This window comes from Strix uralensis, chromosome 4 (assembly GCF_047716275.1).
Source record: "Strix uralensis isolate ZFMK-TIS-50842 chromosome 4, bStrUra1, whole genome shotgun sequence".
NCBI classification, from domain to species: Eukaryota; Metazoa; Chordata; class Aves; order Strigiformes; family Strigidae; genus Strix; species Strix uralensis.
The window spans coordinates 113,878,288-113,903,997 of record NC_133975.1 but is presented as its reverse complement, the minus strand read 5'-3'; the positions used below and the strand labels follow the sequence as shown (position 1 = coordinate 113,903,997).

General features: G+C 46.9%; 1 protein-coding gene across 13 annotated transcripts in view; it reads left to right on the top strand.

Moving 5' to 3' along the window:
* The window catches only part of FOXN3 (forkhead box N3), a 218,092-nt gene that overhangs the window by 56,175 nt on the left and 136,207 nt on the right, over positions 1-25,710 (top strand). For 8 of the 13 annotated variants that reach the window (XM_074868577.1, XM_074868576.1, XM_074868574.1 and 5 more), the window contains one exon: positions 24,099-24,655. In XM_074868577.1, the coding sequence (XP_074724678.1) occupies positions 24,113-24,655 (543 nt within the window). In that variant the 5' untranslated portion in view covers positions 24,099-24,112. Of the gene's footprint in view, positions 1-20,966; positions 21,203-21,932; positions 22,599-24,098; positions 24,656-25,710 lie in introns of those variants that run through there. The other 5 variants (XM_074868571.1, XM_074868568.1, XM_074868567.1 and 2 more) reach the window with 4 other exon arrangements.

The window sequence follows — 25,710 nt, the reverse complement described above, 5'->3', positions numbered from 1 at the left end:
ATTTAGCAAGTATTTTTGGATTTCATTAGTCAACACAGATCCTTCTCATGCTGCAATTGTCTCAGGAAGGCAGAGAATAGCGCCGTGACTTGGGAGTATTTTCAGCCTCAAGCCATTCTGGTTTACACCTTTGGGTGCACTAATCCAGGCTAAGAGACAGCAGCGAGTTGTATGGCAACTGACAGGCAGCAGTGCAACTGAGCATGGGCCCTCAGTATTGGCACCATCTCAATCCCGCAGCAATGCCCTTTCGTTCTCCACAGAAATTTCCAACGATCTCTGAAAGCAGTAACAGTGAGCCATCCACGACGGGGGCAGAGGCTTTGCTGACAAGGAGGGAGACAGTCAGAAAAGCTCCGTTTCTTCCTCAGATAGCTGAATTTGGAAGGATAGCACAAGTCCAGAGAGGTATATCAGAGGTGTGCCCCGGGAGGTCCCCTGGCCTGCAGCAGGGCTCAGGGCATATGGTGCTCCCCACCTGTGTTTAAGATATTGTTGGCACCAACCTGACGTTTGCAGACTGCCAGTCTGCTCATGCAGGGTGCTGCTGTCCTCAGCCCTAAGGTGGACTGTGGGCTTTTGGGGGCAATGTCTGATCTCGCCTGGCTCAAACAGACCAATGCCTCCCCTTCCCCTTAGTTACCTGTATAGTAAATAAACTGTAACAACTCCTGATTTTCCTGGTGGGAGAGGGAGGAGGGGTAGGTCTAAAGATTCCTTGAGTCACTTGCACCTACTTACCATCCTGCACATGTAGGTAAGGTGAGAGGATTTCAATGCTGACAACTTAGAATAAGGCTGTTCATGTTAATGGGAAGTTTTATTTATGATATTGCTCACTGTTTTCCATGCTAAATTTTGTTGTTTTTTTTAAAAGTCAAAACAACCTCAGATTCCTCATTTGCCCTAATCCTTCCTTGAGGCTTGAGTCCCTGTCGCAGCAGAGGTTTCAGAGCGGGAGGCCACAGAGCAGTCTCCCACAGCAAGGGCTTTCTTACTTTTGTAGAGTCTGCTGCACTATGTTTACTAGTTTCTTCTGAAGTGTTATCATAAATAATTAAAGCTAAATTGTGCTTGTTAAATAAGTGAGGAACGCACATGTTCAGATGCATTATCTATGCTTTAATTGCACTCATTTGTTGAGGCCTTCCTCCTGCAAGGAGGCAGGAGCCTTCTGCCTGAGCAGAGGGCTGCGGCAGCTGCAGGATCTGGGCTGAAGTACTGGGCCTTTGCTTGTTTGCCCAAGAATTTTTAAAACACATTTTTAGCATAGTGTTGAACGTCATCAGTTGTGGCAAGATGATGTTCCTGGAGGCAGGTGATGTCCTTTTGCTATGGGCTTCAAAAATGTGGAGAAACTATTTCATGGGGTGAAATCTCTACAGAGGGAGTTTCTTCCATCCAGGCTGCCGTTCAGCATGTACGGGACAGCAGGGGAATCCAGCGTCTCTCGCATTTACAGCCACACAGGTTCGTGCTGAGCGCTTTGCAGTGCACGCTGCCCATGCCTGCCCTTATTAGCCTCCCTGGGGCTGGGCTGCAGGGCTCCCCGATGCATTTCCCATGCCACTTCCTGCACATGGGTCTCTGGTTGTTTTAATTTTTCCTTAAATCTTCTCGGGTGCTTTTAGTCCGTCTGTGCTTACATAACACATACACGCCAATGCACATGCTGCATATGACCTAATAGGTCCCCGTAAGTTGCCACTGCACAGCTGTAGGCTGTAGCATCCCTTGCACAAAGCAGTCCAACTAATTGCTGCATGGAGTCTCACAGCCATCCTGATTAGTGATTTAAAACTTCTGGATTCAGTAACTCTATCTTCATTAGGAAGATCTGTTTTTATAATAATTGTCTCTAAAGAGGACCTGAGGGATTATTAAGAGATGGCATTCATTATCAGTAAAAGTACTATGAAGAAATTTCCTAGACGAATGTTGATGTTCCGAACAATGTTAATTTTTTTCCACAAGAAAACAGAATTTTATTTAAAAAGCATAATTATCTTAATAACTATCTTGAATGCTAAATTGGATTTTAAGGCTTAGTCTGTGATTTAAGGCTTGGTCAGTGATTTCTAGTTGGTTGACACCTGCAGAGCTGAGCAGCTGGGAGAGGCTAAGGCTGGTTATTTGGGGAAAAATACCAAACAAAAACCAACAGAAAAAAAGGGTGAGGAGGAAGAGAAGTAGTAGTGTCATTGGCAAAGAAAGGCTTTGGTAAGATCTGATATTTAGGAAGCAGGCTGAGGTGGAGAGAAGTGAACTCAGGCAGCAGAAACCAACTTTGGACCTTGAGGGCTGAATGCTGGGAGAACATAGCAGATGGAGAACAAAGGGGTTTTTGGGATTTTTTTAATTTATTTTTTTTAACTAGGAGGGTTACAAGAGAGGCTAGTAGCTAGAAGATCTGCTAGAAGACCATGTGATGACTCAGCAATTAGCAAGAGAACTAGCTGGTAGCAGGAGTGAGGCTGGTAGGTGGAGGTGCAGTAAGGCTGTCCTGGCTTAGGAAGAGATGGGCAGACCAAGATGATGAGCAGAAGGAATGGTGGGTGCTGAATTTCTGTAGGTTTTCTGACTTTACAGAAACCAGATTTGGTGCAGATCAAAAGCAAGAGCTATACTGATAGAAGGCAGCTGTAAGATCAGAGTCAGATGTCCGTCTCTACGGTCACCAAAGGAACATAGGTATTGCTTAGATACTTCTTACAGCATCTAAAATGTTTTTTATTGAAAGACTTTTGTCTGTATAGAGGACATGGGTATAGAGCAAGAGGGAATGAATAGATTTGCTTTTTTTCCTATACCTCAACTTTGCCTTCTTGATGTTTACTTTGGCTATTGTGGCTTCTGTGGCTTTTAAAATTAGTGTTTATTTCTTAAACAGAGTGCCAGTGAATGGTCCAGAATCTCATGTCCGAGGCTTCAGAAAATAATGTTTTAGTGAAAAGGAGTAGGAAAGTGAATTGACATAAGTTTTTGAATGATTGTTTGTATCTGCATCTACAAGAAAGGAAATTAATATTTCTTATGGCAGCTGAGAGATGGTCATGAGGAAAAGGAAGCCATTATTAATTAATCATCAATTATTATTTTAATATTTATGTAACACTGTGTGACTGGTGCCCCACAGGGAAAGAGGATCATCTCTCTGCTTGAGGAGCCTACATTCTAAATTTAACCATGGTGAGGGCTGCTCATGGCAGATGATGTGTTTTCATCATTCCCTGCTCTGCTTCAGCTCTTCAGTTGAATCCCATTTTAATTCCCCGTCCCCAACAGAGGAGAGCCTGAGCTAAGCAGGAATGGCGAGATCAGAGTCTAAAAGAGCACAATCAATGCAGTAAACAGAGAGGCAAGATTAGAGGTCTGATCTCAGAGTTACATCTTGCAATCCTTACCCAGAATTGCAATAATGTAAATAAAACCTTTCCAAGAATAAAGAATGCAGGATTTGGTGCCAGTTTGGAAAGACCTGCCCTTCCTGGGCCCTCAGACTGACATCCAAGTAAAGTTTTCTGTTTTTTTGTCAAAGTCTTTAAATTGACACACTTAATGGTGAGATCTGGCCTGCATGGGACTGGTGACAGCAATACGGGGATGTTTCTCTTATGGATGTTTGCCCTGACCTTACCTCTTGCTGAAGTCCCATTCTTATTTCTGTGCTTTGAAGCAATTGTTTCTAGATGCTGTGCCTGTACCTGACTATGCTCATCTGGAAGCAGTCAGCAGGGTGATGAACTCTGATAGATGTATTCTGATAAAACCCATATATTTAGTTCCTAGTAATTAGCTGATAAATCACAAGGGTTGTATTGTAAGGAGGTAGTTCTGTGAAGTGTCAAACTGAACCTTTTGATTCGAAGAATATGTATATGTTGCAGCGCACTTGAAGTGGATTTGAAAGGGCAACTGAAAATATGTAATACTGAGAGAAACCAACGTTTATGTAAAGTATCTATGATTGTCAAAGCATGGTGTAGTGGCTACAACAGAAAATGGGAGTCAGTCTAAGGTCTATTTTTGGCTCCAGCATATCTTTACTGAAGTCAAATTAATTGAAGCTAAATACAGAGATCTCTCCTTATATAGGATTTTTGATCCACTTTCAGAATTCTGTAACAGGGTTGTGCTATTTTGTTTTTCTAGAAGATGATCTAAAATCATGGAAGGAAGTAGCTATATTTTGTATTAATGTATGCAAGATTTTTCCCTAGCATCTGAGTTAGCATCAGACATATGACTTCTGTGCTGTGAGGGATGAGTCTGTGGAAATCTATAGCTATTGCCAGATGCCAGTCTTGATCAGAAATCTGTTGGCTTTACTGAAACTTGCACAGATATTTTCCCATCAGGTGGCCTATTTAAATAGAAGAAATACTGTATAACAGTCTTACAGAGGTTTCTGGGCAGAGAATCCTTCTTTTGCAGTGTAGAAACCCAGAACAAAAAGACAACTTTTCATTTATTAGTACATTTTCCTTTCTTTAAATAAAAATTAATATTTTGAATGTGACTTATGCTTGTTAAGAAAGATTCTTTAAAAAACCAAACCAAAACAATCTGTTGTCTCCAGGGGCATGCCTGTCTAGTGCTCTGTAAAGGTACCTGAGTGCTGTCTGAAGGTATCCCAGTGAACGCCAGAGGAGCTCTCTCGAAGAAGTTCAGCCACCTGGACTGTGAGTTTATCTTGATTCTAGCGTGGGGGCATTGTTTACAGGACATGCTGTAGTTTGACTGTCCCTACACCGTACTGCGCAGGGGGTAACAGATATATCCTTAGAGATTGCCACATAAGAAGACATTGTGATTCCCCTTTGTTTCAACTAGCTTCCAAATCTAGATGATTGCTCATATGTGCTCCCAAGAGTGGAGGCTTGCTAATAGTTGTGGAGAAGAGACAGTCTAAGCGTACAGGAAATGTACTCTGCAGAGACATGATTTGGCAGTGGTTTCATCCTCTGGACTGGCTCAGGTCTCCATCACACTGAGCGTGCTCTCTCAGTCCACACAGAGCTGGGCCCGTCCCTTTTAGGGATCAGTACCTCCTAGGAGTAGGACCTAAACCAGTACTTGCAATGAACAGTCCTGAAATAATTCAGAGAAGAAACTACATAACAGGGTGTGTTACCATCTCATCTATCTGAATTAGAAATTAAAAGTAGAGGAGAGGAGGAGGAGGGAAATAAAAATCAGAGGAGAGGGAGACACCAGTTCGGTTGTCTGCATTGCTGTCTCCTGCCAGCTGTGGAACAGGACAGGTGCAAGACTTAGCAGCCACAGGCAGTTTGGCCATACTGTTTTTTGTAATGTCTGAGAGCCAAATATACCCAGGATCACACTCATTTCTGTGCAGGATGTTGCCCTTGGGCAAGGCAAGCATCTTGTAAGATGAATATCCCGCTATATTTGCCCTCTCCTCTCAGAGGCACACTGTTTCGGTGGGGAGAGACAGACAAACCTTTAGGCAGGATTTTAAGATGAAAGTACCTGAAGGCTGTAGCAATACTAACTTCACTGAAAGTCAATTAAAAGTCAGTGAGACTTGGGCTTCTAAATCTTTCCAGCACTCTTCTTACAAGTTACCATCAGTACTTGAAAATCTAATCTGTTGGCTATGCCTCCATTGCACCATCCATCTGAAGATCTCTAATCAAAGCTGTAAATATCTATAAATCTCTAATACTGTATGAATTCTCTATATTGACTTGAGTTTTGGGATGTTTACTGTATGAGTATATTGATTTAGATTAATAGGAAAAATAACCCAGTCAGTAATAAAAGCTGATGATAAATCACTTTTCCAGGAGTGCAGTTTGGGTGGGTGACAGGCTGTGTGAGGATGGAAGGATCCTGCAGGCAAAGGCCAGCAAGTTGGTGTGAGCGGCTTGTGTGGCCAGTCTTTCACTCACTGTGGCAAGGGAGAGTCCAAGGGAGACTTGCTTAGGGGAGAGCAGAGTCTCCTCAGGAGTTTGTGAATGAGTTGGATATAGCCACGTTACCATCGGGTGACACAAGATACACCTGCCTGCTCTTCTTTATCTGGCTGTTAAGTAACAGCTTGGATTTAAAGGGACTGTTGTTACCGCTGTCACAAGCCTCTGACAGAAGTCCAGCGGAGTCCTCGCAGTTTGTTAGATAAGCAGGGTTCGTGCTCAGGGTGCTGCTTCTCAGGGCTGCCTCTCATGGTGGGAGCACCTGCAGGATTGTGCCCTGGGAAAGAGGGTGATGCCTCACATCCGAGGAAGGTGCAATCAGAACAGCAGATGTATCTCTGACTGCAGCACGCTTCACCGATATCCCATGCTCATGGAGGAAAACACCTGTAGGTTATCCCATCCAGCAGCTGGTATGGATCTGTACCATTTTGCCTGAAGCCATTCTGTAGACTGCAGGGAAAAATATTAGTGATCTGCAGGAAAAGCCAGGCTGTCTGACGTGGATGTATCGTTAGGCTTAGCCACAAGACTGGGAGCAGTAGAATTTGTAACCAGAGTATGTTTTTTCTGGTCAAGCTCCTTAGGATATTAACTCACATTGTTCTAACTCAGTCTCTTGTCCTTGTGGTTTATAAAGCAAAAGAGCTTTTTTTTCCCTGTTAATTTCCTGAAGCACAGTGTATTGCTTTCTTGTTTTAAATAAAGCTCCTGCTCTATTTTTGAATAACATAATGAGTGAAAAATGACTTTATCCATCCTGGTGGCAGGACAGCAATTTGTTACGCTGCCAGCTGGAGGACCTGGATCAGAAACAAATTTGGGTTCCCAGGCTCTGGGCCAGAAGAGCTGAGACATATTTTTGAGGTGATGTACTTGGACTCTAGGGGGAGATTGTTGACTGAACTGAGCTGCTTTCAAAAACATCCTGCCAGCTGAGCTGCAAAACACTGCTGGTCTTTGCCTCAAAATGGACAGGTCTCCTGCCCCACACTGTGCGTGGTGGTTAGGAAGTGCTCCCAGTAGCTGGAAGAGCAGGTGAAGAATTCAGCATACTTTGAGTGGAAAATAAGTTTCTGCATGTATGTTCACTCTTGGTTATTATTATTGCATCGATCCAAGCACAAGGAGGTAATGTATAATGATGAGTGCAGGTTGTTGGAGGGTGTGTTGCCCTTCTCACATGGGGCCAGAGCTGAAACTTGAGTACAAGATGATGCAAGGCCATTGCTTCCTATATTACCACCTTGGACTCGACCTAGCCCCATGCCACTCTTTGAAAGTACTCTGTCCCTTCCCTATAGCCCTTCTCACCACACTCCATGGTCCTTCCTCATCTCCCAGGTCATTTCCACCTTGGCCGTGCTCCTGCTGTCTTAGGCAGGTGCCAGGTGTAAGCCAGAGGCTGTGACTTGCACTGGAGCCCCCCTGAGAAGTTTGGTAACTCTGAAGCTGCAGCTTTTTTAGAGGACTGAACCTGCATAGAGCCTGATTCATTACAGCTTGTTTCTGTGTGAGGCAGCATCTTCCAGCTGTTGTCCTCTCCATGGATAAAGATATCGTCAGCTGGAATGATCTGCTTCCACATTTTGTATGGACATACTAAGTGCTTGGAAAAGCTCCAGGTACTTCAAGTGAGACTATAAAGGGAAAACCACAGAGTGAGACAACAAGGGAGAGCATGTGGTAAGGACCATTTTATTGAAAAAAATACCCTTTTCTCCTATCTGGGTAGACACAATATAATTATGACTGTATGATTAGATGGTCATTGATAGGTATGTTTATGTGTTATGTTTTATTGTTTATGTATACCTGTAGTCACTTCAATGAATGAAATAGAATTAAGTGTACTAGTAGCACTGCCTGAGCAGTAAAAAGGCACTATAAAATCAAGAGAAGTCTACATAGACATGAGCCCATGTCCTAGATATACAATAATTATCATAATGTGAGAAATGGGGGTTTCAGTAAAGCTACCAGGTGGCAGGTTTAAAGCAAAGGAAGAACTTTTTTCACAGTAATTAAAACATGGAACTCCTTGCTACAGGCTGTTGTTGATACTGAAGCTTACATGAACTTTTTTTAGACAAGTCAATAGAAGAAAAGTATCTTGGGCTCATAGCATAACACAGCATCTAATTGCATCTTGAGCTGAAGCTTTTAAGCAGCAGGACTCTGTAAACAGAAGAATACTGTAGGGCATCACTGTGCGTTTGCCCTGCCCTTCCTTAGGATATGGCTGGAACCAGGATGTGGGCAAGAGGAGCTTTGGTCTGACTGTCTTCTTCAGCTCTTACAGTAAAGGCTAAATGGAGTAATGTGACAGGGGCATAAAAGGAGTCATAAAGGTAGAGGGTTGGATGCTTATTTAGTTAGCACTGGCATAAATCTGTGGGTGCTATCAAATAGTGCATGAGAGCCACAGTGCACTGGGGTACCTGAGAGCAGCTTCAGCCCACCTCCCTAAGACTCTGTAGGCACTGGTATTGCACTTCCCACTCCATAAGGCAAGCACAGGCATAAATTTGTCTGGCCACTTTCAAGATCTTGTTCCATTTGCCTGACCTATGAAAGAAAAAACCCTGCTCAAGTAGAACTTGTTCACTTTGGAAAGGACACCCTCTGGGTACTTGACAACTAAAATCCCAGTCTTGAAGAGACTTGTGCACATACTTGCCATGGCGTGCATGCACACACACACCTCCCTGCACACACGTGCTTGCTCACTCACGCAGATCAGCTGCTTAACCGGGGCTGTTCTGCAAGTCCGGAGGGGTTTGTAGATGCCAAGTCAAAGTGTATATGTGTGTTAGGAGAGCCATCAACAAAATCCAGTAAAAGTACACAGTCCTTGTCCAAATTCAGTGTTGCACACCTAAGTGGCTAAATTTGCCTTATTGTCCTCTAGTTTTCCTGTTGTCTCTTGAAAACTTTGCTGATAAGCATTTGAGGTGAGTTGACCCTGGCTGGACACCAGGTCCCCACCAAAGCTGCTCTATCACTCCCTTCCTCAGCTGGACAGGGAAGAGAAAGTATAACGAAAGGCTCATGGGTTGAGATAAGGACAGGGAGATCACTCAACAATTACCATCACGGGCAAAACAGACTCAACTCGGGGAAATTAATTTAATTTATTACCAATCAAATCAGAGTAGGATAATGAGAAATAAAAAGCAAATCCTAAAACAACTTCCTTCCACCTCTCCCTTCTTTCCAGGATCAACTTTACTTCTGATTTTCTCTACCTCCTCCCCCCAGTGGCACAGGGGGGCAGGGGATAGGGGTTGTGGTCAGTTCGTCACACACCTCCAGCGTGGGTCCCCCATGGGGTCACAAGTCCTGCCAGCAAACCTGCTCCAGCATGGGCTTCTCTCTCCACAGGTCCAGCCAGGAGCCTGCTCCAGCGTGGGCTTTCCACAGGTTCACAGCTTCCTTTGGGCATCCCCCTGCTCCATTGTGGGGTCCTCCCCAGGCTGCAGGTAGAGATCTGCTCCACTGTGGACCTCCATGAGCTGCAGGAGATAGCCTGCCTCACCATGGGCTTCACCATGGGCTGCAGGGGAATCTCTGCTCTGTCACCTGGAGCACCTCCTCCCCCTCCTCCTTCACTGACCTCGGTGTTTACAGAGTTGTTTCTCTCACATATTCTCACTCCTCTTTACCGGCTACTGTTCCCCAACAGTTTTTTTCTTTCTTCTTAAATATGTTATCACAGAGGCCCTACCACTGTCACTGGTTGGCTCAGCCTTGGCCAGTGGCATTACTGGACATAGAGGAAGCTTCTAGCAGCTTCTCACAGAAGCCACCCCTGTAGCCTCCCTACTACTAAAGTCTTGCCACACAAACCCAATGCAGCATTTTGATGCAGAGACAGTTGCTCTTTCTTTGCTTGCTCAGTACATTATACCACAGGCCCTTGGTACATATCTAGGGGGCATGTGCTGGGATTACTTTCCCAGAGCAGCTCATGTGCCAGGGACCCCTTCCCACGCTGGATTTGTGGGGAGTCTCCAGACAGAGAGTGTCTTTAGGCCCAGTTGCAGTCCCATGTTTCACGTGTGAGTGCAGCATGTCTCTGTCTCCCTAAATCTGATGGGTGTATATGAGAATCCAGAGTCAACCATGGCTGTGTACAAGGATTGTGCAACACCAGCACAGAAGAGCAAGTAGTAAGTTACTGATGGCACTGCTTGTTCAAGCCCATCTGTTTTGCCTTCTCCACTACTGCAGTAGTTGTGACAATAGAGAGAAATAAGTAAAAGTAAGGGTAATAAACGTATTATTCTCTGGCCTTATCTGGCCAGCGCTTAGGGACCTTCTCATTCTGTGAAGCTGCACTCTCCCACTGACTACCCTGTAGCTACTGGAGTGTGTAAGTGTTAGCTTTCTTTGGATTAGGACCTGCGTGTGGTCGTAGATGAATAGAGAAGCCTTTGAGTTGAGTATAGGAGTTTTTTGCTTTGCGAACATCTGAATTTGCTGTTTTCTGGTAAGAAATAGCAACACTTTGTTGCAATGATTACCAAAGCGCAGAGGAGCCCAACCTTCCTGACAGATGCATACATACTGGGGTCTCGAGAGCCATGAGATTATGGGGTTTGGAGAGCTGAGGGGGAGGAGGAGTTGCAGAAGCAGTTTTCCAGTAGAGGTAACAGCTGTGCATGGCTGTGGATTGGACTGAGTTTGCCCTGGTACCCAGCATGATCCAGCTGCCTTCATTTTAGCAACATCAGCTGGCCCCAGGGTGGTGGTGAGGATTACCCTGTTGACAGGCGCTGGCTGTGTGCCCTACCCATGGCATAGAGTCTTGCGTGAATTTGCTGAAACCGGTGTCTCAGGAGCGCCCCGGTGACCGCTTAGGTCAGAGCCATGCATGGCACCCTCAACAAGTGTAGTGGCATTCACCAGTCAAGAGATTCATTGGCAGTTGTAGCCAAGTGTTGGCTTTGCTGCACAGAGTTAAAAGCTGTACCGTCAGTTTGTTTGCTCATCCTCCCCCAGATCTGGCATTCCTCTGATTTTGCAGCCAACTGTAGGTTGTTTTTATTTGGACCAAATCATGCCTGGGGCAAAACTGACATCACTGCTGGGCCTCATTAGGGAAATGAGGAGCAGAGTGTGGGGAGTCGGCTGCAGGAAGCGCCTCTGTTTCCCACCACTGAACTGGGAGGTGAACTCCGCTTGCCAGACAGGTTAGTGGGGTCCAGCATGTGATGGGGTTTCAAAGCAGCCCTTTGCCAACACCCTTCAGCTATGAGAGGCTCAGGAATCTTGTCAGGTGGAGAGCTTTTGATAAGTTAAGACTTGCATGCTATGTGGTGTAGGCTGCTCCGTTGCTGTCTTGGTGTTTGTCAGGGCATTTGGATTTTTTTTTAATCATCATTTTAAAGAGCAGTACTAGCAGGGCAACAGGGTTTCTGTGAGTCTCTGGTAAATTCAGAATTGTGGATGTAAATAAATGAAGACTAGCCACATGGTTGTTGGTAGGTGGTAAAGTACTTTTCTTCAAGCAGTGCAGAAGTTCTTACTCTGCTTAGCTACAGTGTTTCCAGCTTGGAAGAAACAGAGTGATTACTGAAAATTGCAATGATTATTTCATTTGTGAATTTCCTTTGCTAGTGCCTTTTTTCCTTTGTGTTTAGATATCACTGTGATGTTGCCTTACATCTCCCACACTTTACCTTGTTTCGTATCTTACACAGTGACTGGACTTCAGCAATGTAATTCCTGGATTTCCCTTTTATCTAGTTGTTTCTGACCTTTGGAGTTGAGTTGTGTAACTAAAGGTGTGAGTAATGTTTTTCCACTGAAGATCAGACACATGTCATATAAGACTGTGTCTTTAATGTCACTTCGTAGTTGCTGGTTCAACATGCCACAAGTTACTAAACTTAACTTGTAAATATTGTGAGCAATTTATCTTCCAAAGAAAAGTACCATTTGAAGAAAGCCAGTGCCTGTTCCAGCCACCAACCACCCCAGCAGCAAACAGCACTGCTCACGCTGCTAACATTGAACTGTAACCTGGCTCCTATTTCATGCTAAATAGGATAACAAAAGTCTCCTTAGAAATAGGATGTTTCTAAACATATGTCCTGGTTTTGGCTGGGATAGAGTTAATTTTCTTCCTAGTAGCTGGTACAGTGCTGTGCTTTGGATTTAGTATGAGAATAATGTTGATAACACACTGATGTTTTAGTTGTTGCTAAGTAGAGTTTATCCTAAGTCAAGGACTTTTCAATTTCCCATGCTCTGCCAGCCAGGAGGTGCACAAGAAGCTGGGAGAGAGCATGGCCAGGACAGCTGACCTGAACTAGCCAAAGAAATAGCCCATACCATAGGATGTGCTCAGTATATAAACTGGGCAGTCAGTTGGGAGGGACAGATTGCTGCTCGGGGATTGTCTGGGCACCACTCTGCAGATGGTGAGCAATTGCATTGTGCATCACTTGTCTTTCTTGGGTTTTATTTCTCTCTCATTATATCCCTTTTCATTACTATTATTATTTTTATTTTTTTAATTTTTATTTTAGTTAGTATATGTTCTCATCTCAACCGATGAGTTTTACTTTTTTTTAAATTCTCCTTCCCATCCCACCAGGGGTTGGGGGATGGAGGAGTGAGCGAGTGGCTGCTTGGTGCTTAGCTGCCGGCTGGGGTTAAACTGTGATGACATATCAAAAGCTTGTTTGATCCAGCACCTAAAAAAATGTGTGTTTTTTAAAGTCGTCTGTTTTTATTTTGGCACAAAATCGTTGATGTTCATAGAAGTATCTATAAGCACAGGCTCTGGAGATGGGCTGCTTCTCATTAAACATGCATGTGCTGTGGTCTTCTTACTTCTTTAGACCTGGCCTTCATTTTGAGGTCAGACTTTAATTTCTGAAGAATATAATTTAAAGCTATTTATAGCACTTTGTGATTACCTGCAACTACTAATGAAAAAGACTTGGCAACAGAGAAATAAATATGTAGCAGCTGCTTTAACTCCACGAGAGGTAGTAAAAAAGAAGGCCTGAACAGCGGAGCGAGTTTAACAAGGGGCAGAAGCAAGTGAAGTGTCTGTTTGATTGCAAAAAGTTTTACAGGCAGAAGCCCACCACACAGGAGGCTCCTGATCCCTGTATTTAAAGTTTGCTTTGCTGTTTGTCTTGAGTGGGGTCAGTGTTGTAGTGAATAATTTATAGGCAGCATGAATGAGCTCATTAGTCACCTTTTCAGAGCTTAAATGAGTTTTGCAGTTGTCATTACATGGGCCTTCTGTTCAACAGCATGGCAAAAGGATGGCTCCTCGGCTGCTGGCTGGCTTGTGGCAGGACAGCCTGTCTCCTTCCAGCCTTGACTGGCCTTTGTCTTCTACTGAAGCCCCCACTCTGCTGCCCAGTGCTGGTCTAATCTGCAGGCGTTTCTCCAGTGGTAGTTTGGGTTGGGGGTTTTTTGTTATATATGACGTTTGGTTTGATATTGGGTTGATTTCATGTTGTATTTCTTTTTTCCATTATGGAAAAAAATACTGAAGGTTATGTGACAAGTGATGTGGAATAAGTAAAACCCTCTACCTGCATACAAGCAGTAAAAGTGACTTTTCTCCTCAAACATGCTTCAAAATTTTGTTATAGGCATAGCATTTTTTTGTCCTTGAAATGCTTATGGAAGTGCTAAACTCTGCTGGAACTACCTGAACCTTAGAGGGAGGCATAACTATCAGTGTTTACAGGACTGCAGATTTAAAGAAAAAAAATTGCCAAGATTGTTTCCTAGTGTTTTGGCTGCCAAGGCCCACTCCATTCTTGTGGCATCCCTGTGAGAAACCTGTGGAATGACAAATTTGCCTGCAAAAAATCTGTGAGGTGTCAGATGCACCGTACCTCCCAGATGACCGCAGCTGTTAACTGAAGTTACCTGTTGCCCAAAAGACTGGAGCAGTGCCAAAAGTCCCAGCATAAATTAATGCCCCAGTGGATGAGTCAGCCATAATCATAATGAACTTCTGTCACCATGGAGAAGCCAAAAGCTACTTGCAGGGAAACCCACCTCACAGGACATGAATGTGGCAGCCAGAGGGTGGTTCTCTGGCCATAGCTGGCAACAGAAGTTGCTGCTGGGTTGCAGGTAATTTAGTTGTGCTTTTTTTTTTCTGTGCCAGCTTTCCTCCTTCCTTCCCAAATCTTGTTTATCTGTTCTGCCTGGCGGCTACTCTCTGGTTCAGCCTTGGAGCCGGCCCTGCCTGTGGCTGTGGAGGGGGGCACAGGACAGCGCAGAAGCCTTCTGCAGGTGCTACTGAGTCGTTTTAGTCCTTCCACTGCGGTTTTTCATTGCTTTACATTTCTTGCTCCCTGATGTGTTTGGTAGGCTGATATGTAGTACTAAAACCACACCAAGGATAGAAGTCTGCTTAATCATTTTATGACACTTTGTTTGTTTCCCAAAACCTGCATCCTCTCAGCATGCCTTTGCAGACACAACTGTAGGGTCAGCCTTGCTTGTGCTTCATCACTACATCACCTCAGACAGGCTCTCGTAGCTGTCTCTGCATTGCCGCAATCTGGGAATCTGGACCCGCATCTTACAGGATTTCCTCTGGGAACAGTGTTCAAGAAATGTACGGAAGAGTAGCACCGAGTGGTGAGTAGAGGAAAGCACCCTGGAATATGCTGTGCTACAAAGAGCTGGAAATCAAGCTGGGACCCAGTACCATTGTGGCTAGGAAACCCACCTGAGGCAAACAAATGGTCAGAGGAGAATAATCGCCTACTAGCTTACAGCTCTAGTGATACCAAATTGTGTTTAGTGTCAGGTCCTGAGGTCCTCAGCTGATGAGATGTGAACACAGACTTCACTACCTGTGAGGCCCTGTTGCAACTTAATTTTTTGTGCGTAGATACACAAATAAAGAACAGACTCCTGAAGTCTGTGACGAAATGAATAGCTTACATTCAGGAAACCTGAGGCAGGACTTGAGATGTTGTCCTGAAAGAATTTTGTCTTAGTTTTAGAAATACAATTTGGCAGTACCGTTTGGGAACTTTATAAAAAGAACTTGGTTCTCCATTATAGTTTTCCCCCAAACTTCTGATCTTTACTTCTGTGTAGTGTTGGCTGCTGCTTTTCCTCCACCTTGCTTTTAAGAACAAAAATTCAGTTGATTTCTGGTTCTGCTGATTACTTGTATGTTTGACTTCAGCTGCCAAATGGTGAATACTAATGTTGAGATAATTCAGGCCACATTTTGCAGCATTACACCTGTACAACAGATAGCAGGGTCTGCGCACCAAACCCCAGAAAACAGTTCTTTCTTTTTTCAGCCTCTTCAAACGCTGCAACAGTACCAGAAATACTGGCTTGTATTGAAATGAATGTACCAGCTGTGTTAGGTTAGGTGTGATTTCAGACCAATATAGCCATTATAGCTAAAGACTCCAGTAAAGATATGTTTATCCCAGCAACGTTTTACTTCCCACTGGCTGGGCTACTAAAATAAGCTGCACTGGCAGAAGCTTCCGTTTACCACTACAAGCCTCGTTTGTGCTTGGGGTGCTAGTATGTTGGTGTAATTACAGTGGAAAAGCATCTCTCATATGGACTTCTGTCCTGGCTTCAGCTGGGATAAAGTTATTTTTTTTTTTTAGTAGCTGGTACAGTGCTGTGTTTTGGATTTAGTGTGAGAATAATGCTGATAACACACTGATGTTTCAGTTGTTGCTAAGTAGTGCTTATCCTAAATGGAGGATTTTTTCAGTTTTCCATGATCTGCTAGCAAGGAGGTGTACAAGAAGCTGGGAGGGAGCATGGCCAGGACAGCTGACCCAACCTAGTCAAAGAGATATTCTATACCATAGAACATCATGCTCAGCATATAAACTGGGGGCACTTGGCTGGGAGGGATGGATTGCTGCTCGGGGTCTGTCTGGGCATTGGTCAGCAGGTGGTGAGCAACTGCATTGTGCATCGCTTTTTTTTCCTCCTTTGGTTTTATTTCTCTTTTTGTTATATGCCTTTTCATTACTATTCTTACTATTAGTTATTATATTTCATTTTATTTTAGTTACTAAACTGCCCTTATCTCAACCCATGAGTTTTACTTCTTTTTCTGATTCACCTCCCCATCCCACTGGGGGGGCGGAGGAGTGAGCAAGTGGCTGCATGGTGCTTGGTTGCCGGCTGGGCCTAAACCACGACAACCTGTTTTAACAAATGTATGTAGGACAAACTAGCATGCATGATACTCTCCTCCCACTGCACTCATGTACAGAAACACACTTGTCAGCTGTATATAATTTTAGCGCTAAGTATACTCATTTGCTTAGAAGCTGCAAGTAAGTGTTACTACAAGAACATCGTAAATGTGCATACATTATTTTATAAAGGAATTATTTCATTAAAACTCTGGATTTTTATTGTAAGAAATTCATTACATTTTAGCCTGTAAAACAGAAATGCTGTAGACACTTTTGTTTGCTTGCACTTCTGACAAAGCTTCATGGTGCTTCTTTTCTCACCTATTCAGTTCTGTTTCTGTTGGGTTTTGCCAGCTGGGGCAAATGAGAACTTGAAGAATAATTAAATGAAAGGTTGGAAAAATGCTTTGTAAATCTGATTCCATGGTCCCAAGTGAATAAGCAAAAGATAGAGATCTCTCATCTGTAAGCTGGGCCTTCATTGCGTGTGCAGCTTATATCTTTAGCTAGTGCGTGGGGTGGGAGAAGAAAGGGGGAGCGCATGCTTGTAGAAGACATGGGGCAGGAAGGCAGGATACAACTGCGCTCAGAGCAGCTGCAAGGCAAGAGCTGCTCTTTTTTTACGGGAGCAAGGCACTGTTTGTCAGCAGGTTAGGTGTGTTACCTCTGGCCGCGGCAGAGACTCTGGCTGTTCAGGTGGGAATTCAGATACGGCTGTTTCTCTGCCCCAAAACTGGGCATAGTGCAAACAACAACGGCAGGTTGCTCTGCCGTGGTTAAAAATAAAGAAGTGTTGATACTGCTGGTTCTGTATGAGGGACTGGAGAAGAATGCTGGGAATGGGAGTTGTGAAAGAGGAAATGAGCAAACACATACTATATTCATGATTTAGTTCTTAGTAGTACCCGAAGGTGGTCCACGTGCTTCTGCTCTGTACAAGATTAAATCCATTGCCTCAGAGAAAACAGAAGTTTAGAAATGGCAAGATTGATTGGGGGACACTGGTCATTCTGCGTGGGGGAAGAACGGGAACAAAGCAAGATGGCCAGTGTAAAGTGTTAGAGCCTGGGATGCATCGCACTGGGGAGATCTGATCACTGATCACAAGGGGCAGCAGCCCTGTCCGCTTCAGTCTATGAAAGGTACCTTGCACCCTTTCAGAATTGGGAGGGTTTTGTGTACAGCTGCATGTCAAATTATAAATTCTAATGAGCAAGCTTAGTTGGCAAACTTGCAGCAGACTTCAGGGAAGAAATTTGACTCTGATGTAGAAAGAATAAACGTTGATAAGGATGCCAGTCAATGAGAACATGACAATTGGACATCAGGTTAGGAATGGGGTCTTAAAAGTGAGGATAAGAAGTGCAGGTCTATTGAATGGTGAGACTGGTGAGGTCAGAGGGCAGAAAGCAGAAATATTAGCAAGGTCATGTGCCATGGTCGTAATACTAGCAAAGGAAGATGTTTCTAGCAGAGATGGAGATGGAGGGGGGAAGATGAGCTTTGGAGGATTGGTAAAGAGCCTGTGACCCTTGCTGTGCTCATGTGCTCGATGGCTTGTGGGAGGTTATCAGGGATTCCAGTCTAGAGGAGGATAAGAGATAAAGGAGTATAGGGAGATGGCTGGAAATCCTCATTAGATACTGCAATATCTGCAGCTGGTATTCTGAAATTTGAGTGGAAAGATTAGACTGTTGTATATTAGCCCACAAGGCTAAAGTGCAGCTCTACAATGTTGGTACTTCTAATCAGCCTTCGGTACGGCAAATACTTTGGTCTTGATGTACAAACAGTTTTCATCTGTCAGTGTTGCAAATCTTTTCCTAAATGAGTTAGTATTATTGCTGTCTTAGAAATGGGGAAATCAACAGCCTAATAAATTTGGTGGCTTGCCTAAGATTACAGTGAGTTACTTGATGGCTGTATGTCAGATGTTCTGATGCTGCTGTAGTCTCTAAGCCAGCAGTTAATGATCTTTCAGTGGTGCTGTATGAGACTGTATTCTCCTTTCTTAGTCATATTAAGTATTCCAGCAAAGAGTCAGAAGAAGCTGGGGGACAGTCTTCCCAAGAGGGAAGATACCGGTGTTTACCTTGCTGCTGGTATTTTACTGCTCTGCAAGTCAGCAGCTGCAGTTGCTGTTGAGCTCAGGGGTGAGTGGGAGCCAGTGAGAGGCCGCTGCCCCTCAGGGGGTGCTTCAGTAGGGAGCACCGTGCCAGCCCTCTGACCCGGCCTGTGGTCTGTCCCCCTGCTCTCCTAGGCTTCTGCATCACCCGCTGCTGGCTCCTGTGCTTGATCATGCTGGCTTTTCTGCCTACATGGCAAATGTCTCGCAGTGGTCCTTCACTGTAAACCTTAGTGTGCACTCTGGGGAAATTCCTGCCCACCATGGAAAAGATATAAAACTCTGGAACTGGTCTTATTCCACCAGTATTGACGGGGAACTGATTTTGAACAGAGCTGAGCAGTGTACCTGAACAGAATGTGTACATAAGATATTCAAGGTGTAATATTCTTTGCATGCTACCCTCCATCTCCAGAGGCATCCCCCTTCTGACTTCAGAAATACTTCTCATTAGCTGAATTCTTCTTGGTAGTCTGTTCTAAGACACTTGACTTTTACAAGTGATGATAAATGCAATAAATCTTGCTTGCTGATAAAGACACATGTTGATTCACTCAGAAAAACGTCTAAAGCATTTGGAGTAAGTTCAGGTGGGTGGAGTTATGACTTGGTAATTTAGTTTGGCTTTGAAACCAAACGGCCATGAGATAAGAACTGTGTAAACTAATGGTCTGCTGACTGTTGGAGTGTTCGCGCTGGTGGAGTCACAGGGCTGGGTTACCAGTGGGTAGGGGTGATACTCTGCTGCCTGATAGGTATTCTACCCATTCTTCAATCCAGCTGCTGGCATGTCTTCTTGAAAATATGCAAGAATGTGAAAAAGGAGTTCACTGGGTAGGAGAGGGAAAGCTATGGGCAAAAGAAGGTCTTAGCAAGTTATGACAGGAATTTCTAGTCTGAGAGAATCAACGAAGCACTTTTCAGCCCTGCACTTTGAGAATGAGGTAGCTGCCACTCTTGTCTAAAAACATGAATTTCGCAAGTGTCAGAGAGATTAAAAGAGGTAACCTATGCCTTGGGAAATGACTTAAGTACAGACACAGATACGCAGGAGGATACAGTGGTGATCCTGGTTAAGCAGGGTAATATTGACTGTGTGGGCCAGCACAGAATTCCTGCAAGGTCTTGAGACAGCTGTCCTAACTTTTCTAAATAAAATGGCTAAAATGCTTTTCTTCTTGGCTTAGGGATAATTTCTGTGTCCAGAGCTGCATTGGAAACAATTTACCAATATACCTGTATTTCTAACTGGTGTTGTTTATACATTTCTGCAGTAGATCTTTTCTGTACTGAAAGGAAAATTAATTTTGAAGTACGCTAAATCTGCAAGCCTTGTTTACCCAGAGCAGAAAATCCTTGATTTTTGTGGATCAGCTACAAAACAATTTCATGTACTTGTTTTGCGAGTGAACAGCCATACCTTAATTCTGTGCTGCGAATCACTGAAGCTGCTTGAGATCAAGCACATTGCATATGAGAGACTGCACGGCTAACTAGTGCTGTCTAGACTGGGCAACTTCTTTTTAATTTTTAAATCAAGTTAGTTCCCTCCAATTAATTTAACTGATGGTAAGCTTTTTTTACTCAATACTAGTTGTGTCAAGGTATGGTAGCAGAGGAGAAAATGCACCATTCTTCCTAATTAAACCAGGCCTTATTTTAAGGCAAATTTCCTTAGATTGAAGAAATAAACTGGGTTTTTTTTCCTTAGCAGTTACTGCAGATTTCTGTAACGCCGTTCTATCCAGCCCAAGTGAAGGCAGACCCTCGGCGGAGGCCCCAGTTCCGCGGTGCAGCGGGCGGGCAGCGGAGGCCCCTGGCATTGTCCCGCTGGCGGCCGCCCGCGGGCGCGCTGCCCCGGCCCTGCCGCCTCCCTGGCGGGTCCGGCTCCTCACACCGCAGCAGGGCAGCGGTGCTGGAGACCGGCTGGCGGACGCTCCCGGTACCGGAGGCTCGAGTCGTGTGTCGGTGGTGGGCGTGCAGGCTTTCCCCTCCCCGGCAGGGATTCATCGCCTGCTGGGAGGCGTGCGGGACCGAGCCTGTGGTTCGGTGTTGAAAGATGTCTCCCCTGCCCCTGCTGAGGGCGGAGGCAGAAGCAAGGCTCCGGTGTGTTCATCTTGGGACTTCTGGTGCTTGGCGGTGCCTTCAGCGGCCACCGCGTAGTCAACTGCGGTTCAGCCGAGCTCGGTCGGGCCGGGCCGCCCGTCACGCCGCGGGCAGGGGGGAGAGACTCGTACAAGTGGGAGCGCCGCTGCCACCGGCGGGGACCGGCCGCGCTGTCGCTTCTCTCCGCCGCGGGGACTTCTCCCCGGGCGCTTCCCGCCGCCCTCCCCACCCGGGGAACCCGCCCGCCCCCGGCACACGCCGCCGGCCCGGCGCGACCCCGGCGCCGCTAGGCCCGCGGCGCCCGCCTCGGAGGCGACCCCGCGCCGCGCCGCCGGGCGGGGGCTGCCGGGCCGGGCCGGGGCGGGGCGGGCGCCCCCGCGGGAGGACCCGTCCGAGCAGCTGGCGGCGGCGGGCGCCCCGCGGGGGTGGCGGCGGGCCGGGGTCCCCGCGGCCTGCCGTGAGGAGCGCCGCCCGCGCCGCCGCCCTCCCCCACCGCCGGCGGCCCTCCCTTCCGCGGCTTCTCCTGTCTCGGCTGGCCCAGCCCACGTTTTCCCTCTCTCCCCTCCCTCCCTGGTCATGTGTCGCCTTTTTTGTTTGCAGTGGAAACAATTTCTCGCTCTTCGGCTCGCACCGAGGCGGACCGCTGCCCGTCGGGAGCGCGGGGCGGGCGGGGGGCGGGCGGCGGCCGGGCCCCATGCTGGCGGCGGGGCCCCCAGCGCCGGGACCCCCGCGGCACCCTCGGCGCTCGGGCTGAGGCGGGGGGCGCGCGATGCCCGGCTCCGTCAGATGAAAGTTTGCGCCACAGCCATGGAGGGACCGCGGTGAAACCACCGCCCCCCCCCCCCCGCCAGGTAAGTTGTTGTTGCTGTTGTTGTTGGCGGGGATTGCGCAAGGCGCCGGCGGGCCCGCCTGGGGGGCGGCGCGGTCCTGCCCGGCCCGGCCCGGCTCGGCCCGGCCCGGCCCCGCGGCCGTTCCGCGCCACAACTTGGCCAGGAGTTGGTGCGCGGCCGCGGCGTGCGCGCCGCCGAACCCGGCCGGCCGCGCCGCGGGGCCGAGCCGCGGGGCCGCCTCCGGCCCGAGGTGGTCCCGCCGGGGGCTTCCGGGAGCCGCTTGGGCAAGGACTTTTGAATACGCGCACACAGCCGCGCGCACACAGCCGCGCGGGTGTATCAGAAAGAGGCGGAAGGAGGCGCCGCGCGGTGCGCAGGGCGGGCGGCCGGCGGCGGGGCGGGCGCGGGGCGAAGTTGCCCTCTCGGCGCGGCGGGGCCGGCGAGGGCCGGTGACATCTGGCCGGCATTGGAGGTATGCGCGCCGCCGGCCGCCCGCCCGCGCCCGCCCAGCCGGAGCAGTCCCAGTCTCCTAGCAACGGCATTGATTGGCTGCGGCGGCGGCCAATGGGCGCCCGTCCCCCGCCTCCCTCCCCCCCCCCCCCCCCCCCCCCCCCCCCCCCCCCCGGCGCGACAAGTACGGTGGGAGCGCTGCGCGGGGGGGCCGCCCGGTGTGCCCCCTCCCCCCGCCGGGGCCGCCGCTCCCGCCGGGCAGCGGGTGAGGCGGGCGGGCGCGGGGGCCCCGTCGGGCGGGCGGCTGGCTGTGCGGATATCTGGTGGGGCACCCGCAATTGGCAGCGGATTAAAAATGTTCGCCCAACTGCGGGCTCTCATGTGACCGGCGCTCCTTTGTCTGGCGACGGGGCGCCGCGGCAGCCGCCACGGGCCTCGTTAACACCGCCTCACCCCCCGGGCGCAGCCACGGCCGGGCCCCGCCGCCGGGGGGGCAGCTCCGGGCACCCCTCCCGCCCGCCCGCGGCGGCCCCGCTGGGACCCGCGCTCCGCCGGGCCTCCCCGCAGGCGGCGGTGGCCGGCCCGAGGGGGCTCCGCGGGGGCCGCGGCCGCCCCGTCACCCGCGGCATCCGTGAGGACCGCTTCCTGGAGAGGGGGAAAAAGAAAGAAAGAAAGAAAGAAAAAGGGATAGTATGATACGGCCCTCTGGGAGGATACTGGCAAATAAGCAAATTAAACAGAAAGAGAGCAGCATGTTGTCATAGCAACAGTGCAATTAAATTACTTTACTGTCAGCCATCAGATAATTTTCCTGTTTAGAAGCTCATGGGACATAACTTCCATTTGGAGTCAAAGTTGAGTGTGTGGTGTAGGTAGGCGATGCCGGTGCCCCTGGACGCTGGTGATACTCATATTTACCTTCAGGCTGTGCTGGACGCTGTTTTGAAAGCTAGGAAGTGGGACCTACGTAAGTTTGGCCTCCCGGTGTTTATATCTGCCTCGGTATTTTTTCCTCTTCCAGATTCTTGTGTAAAACCACACATGTTCGCTGAGCCTGTTGGGTGATGGTGTGTGTTAACGGGCTTCTGTGCATAAAAGTTCTGTATGTTCCTTTTTTAGCAATGGCTGCTTTGGTATAAAGTGTTTATAGGAAGACTGAGGAACTCTCCTCTTTCATTTTTGCCCTTTTGTAACAGCTAAAATAAAGTCCATTATTTCTCTTTCCCAAAATATGACTATCTTGCTCTTTTTTCCCTGTAGATTGGCGATACGTTTTGTTGTTACCTGTAGTTTTTTTGCCCTTCATTTACAGTGTCAGCTGTGTGACTGCATGACTTCAGGGAACTGCTGAAGATATGTTTTAGATACAGTGAATCATTTTGCTCCTGTTCAATGTTTGTGCAAGAAGTTTCATCATTTTTAAATCCATTATTAACTCTTTCCAATTTTTATTTCACTTCTGTTCACGTCTCCAGACCTAAATCCTGGCTGGCAGTTTTACTGTGTGGAGAAGCGAAGGGAGCCTGTCTCCTGCTTCTGAAGTAGAATTGTTGGGCTCCTGTCTGCTTCTCTTGAGTTGGGCCGGTGCCCAACTTCACCTAGCTTCTGAAAGTCTCAGGTCCTCCCAAATATTACTGCTCGCAGCTGTCCCTCCAGGGCCTGCTGGTGCAGTACCCTCGGCAGCTCATCCCCCCTCTCCCAGGCCACTGTTGAGCATCACGGCAGTCTTTCTGACTCTGTTTTCTACCATGTTTGAAATACGGTTCAGCTTATGTTAAAATCTTCTCTGTTTACATACATTCTTAAAGTGCTCTATTCCTCTGGTGCTTGTTTCCCTGTGTCTTGGCCCTGGTCCCAAAACTACCGTGCATTGCTTTCCCTCCTCCCTTCTCCCTCCCTTGCTGGTTTTGAAGTTCTGCTGTCATTTCTGAGTTTTGTTGCAACTGCCACTGTAGTCAGATTGGATCCTTGTCTGCCTTAGCCTTTAACCAGAGTGACTTTAATCACGGTGCTGTTGTATTGTCCTCAAAAGTGAAACAGCTGAACTTAATCTGAAGCAACTGGCCTTAAGCCCCTTTATTTTTTTATTTTGTAATTTTTTTTTTAGTTCACATGCTTATTAAAGTGATGCAATGGAAGTATTCAATGATTTGATACACATATTCATCGTTAAAGGGACATGTCTTTAGGATTTCCTGTATGGGGCTTCATGTACAAGCAAAATTGAGGTGTATTGAGATTATCATCTTATTCCATCAACTGAAATTTCTTCCCTTGTCCTGACTTTAGATTATTTTATTCAACAGTTGTGGATGAGTGTTTATGTGAGTCTGTCATTTTTAATGCAGATGGCAAAAGGCCGAGTGACCAGTTAGGGAAAAGCTGTCAAAATGCTATGCGGTATCTTTTTACGAGCTAACTTTTCTCTCTGTTTCTTTCTCCCCTTCCTTTGGATTTGCTCTCCCAGCAGTTGCTGTCTAAATGGGTCCAGTCATGCCTCCCAGTAAGAAGCCAGAGGGCTCAGGAGTTAGCGTTCCCAGCGGATTGAGCCAACGTTACCAAGATAGTGATTTATCAAAGGCACTTCATGATGATGAGGACCTAGATTTCTCTTTGCCTGCCATCAGATTAGATAAAGGGGCCATGGAAGATGAAGAACTAACTAATTTGAACTGGTTACACGAGAGCAAGAACTTGCTGAAAAGCTTTGGGGACTCGGTGTTAAGGAGCGTTAGCCCTGTTCAGGACATCGGTGATGACACGCCGCCGTCTCCTGCCCACTCTGACATGCCCTATGATGCCAAGCAGAACCCCAACTGCAAACCTCCTTATTCCTTTAGCTGCCTCATATTTATGGCCATTGAGGACTCGCCAACCAAAAGACTGCCCGTAAAGGATATATACAACTGGATCTTGGAACACTTCCCGTATTTTGCAAATGCACCCACTGGATGGAAAAATTCTGTGAGACATAATCTATCCTTGAATAAGTGTTTTAAGAAAGTGGACAAAGACAGAAGTCAGGTAAGTTTGGAACTATGGAAACCTATCTGGCTCTGAAAATACTCACCTGCTAATCCCGGAAAGTGTCAGTAACAGTGAAATGCAGAATATGCAATGCTGTCCCTGGTAACATAATTCATTAAATTCAGAGAGCCAACATTTCTTTAGCGTGGCTCATTCTGATTTTATTAAATTCATTGTCTAGACATCTGTAAAAAAGTACTCAGGGTATCTGTGTATGTGTGTGTTTTTTCTTTTCCCCCCAGCTGGTGTCTTCATGCATAGTGGTTAAATATTGTTTTTAGTTATCATGCTGTGGTAATGGTTTCCAGCTATACTAGATGAATGTAATCATGTTATAAATAGGCTCCTTGCTGTTCTTGGCTTATACAAATGTATAGTGAAAGGGTATGCCTTATGTAAGAGTCCATCGCTTTTCCCCTGGTCTGTGTTGTAATCTGAAAAAACTTTTCTTTCTCTTAAACAGACAGAAGTAGTTCTGAATTTTGGTGATGAAGCTTTGTTCCATTTCAAGCAGGTTTTAGAGAAACTGTTCGAAGAGAGGAGATAGGTTTGACATCAAAGGTGAAAGTTACTGTTCACCGAAATTTCAATCGTTCTCTCCCAGGGCTCATGTAGCTTCTGCAACTGGTGCGGTGGTGGAAGCCTGGGGAGCACATTTTTGCTTTCAGATCTCTGTTATTGTCGCCTGGTTTCATTGCTGAATCCTCAGCGGCGTCTGCAGGAAGAGGCTGTGTGCGAGGGAATAGGGAAGCGAGCCGAGTGGTGGAGGCAGTTCTTTGCATAGCCTTCTACTGCGTCAGTCTGCCTGGGAGCAGGTATCAGTTTCTGAAGGGGACCGTCTCAAGAAACGGTGGTCTGGATGAATCTTTGGCAAAGTATGAGTATACTGATAAAAATATCAGCTTGCAGATTAATTTCACAAGCCTTCTCACAGGTTAGTGAAATAAATAGCGGGTAAAATCACATCACTGACCGTCTGTCTCTAAAATTGGCTGAAGATCAGAAAGCAGACACTTTCTCCTAGCAGAAACAATAGATGCACTCAACTTTTG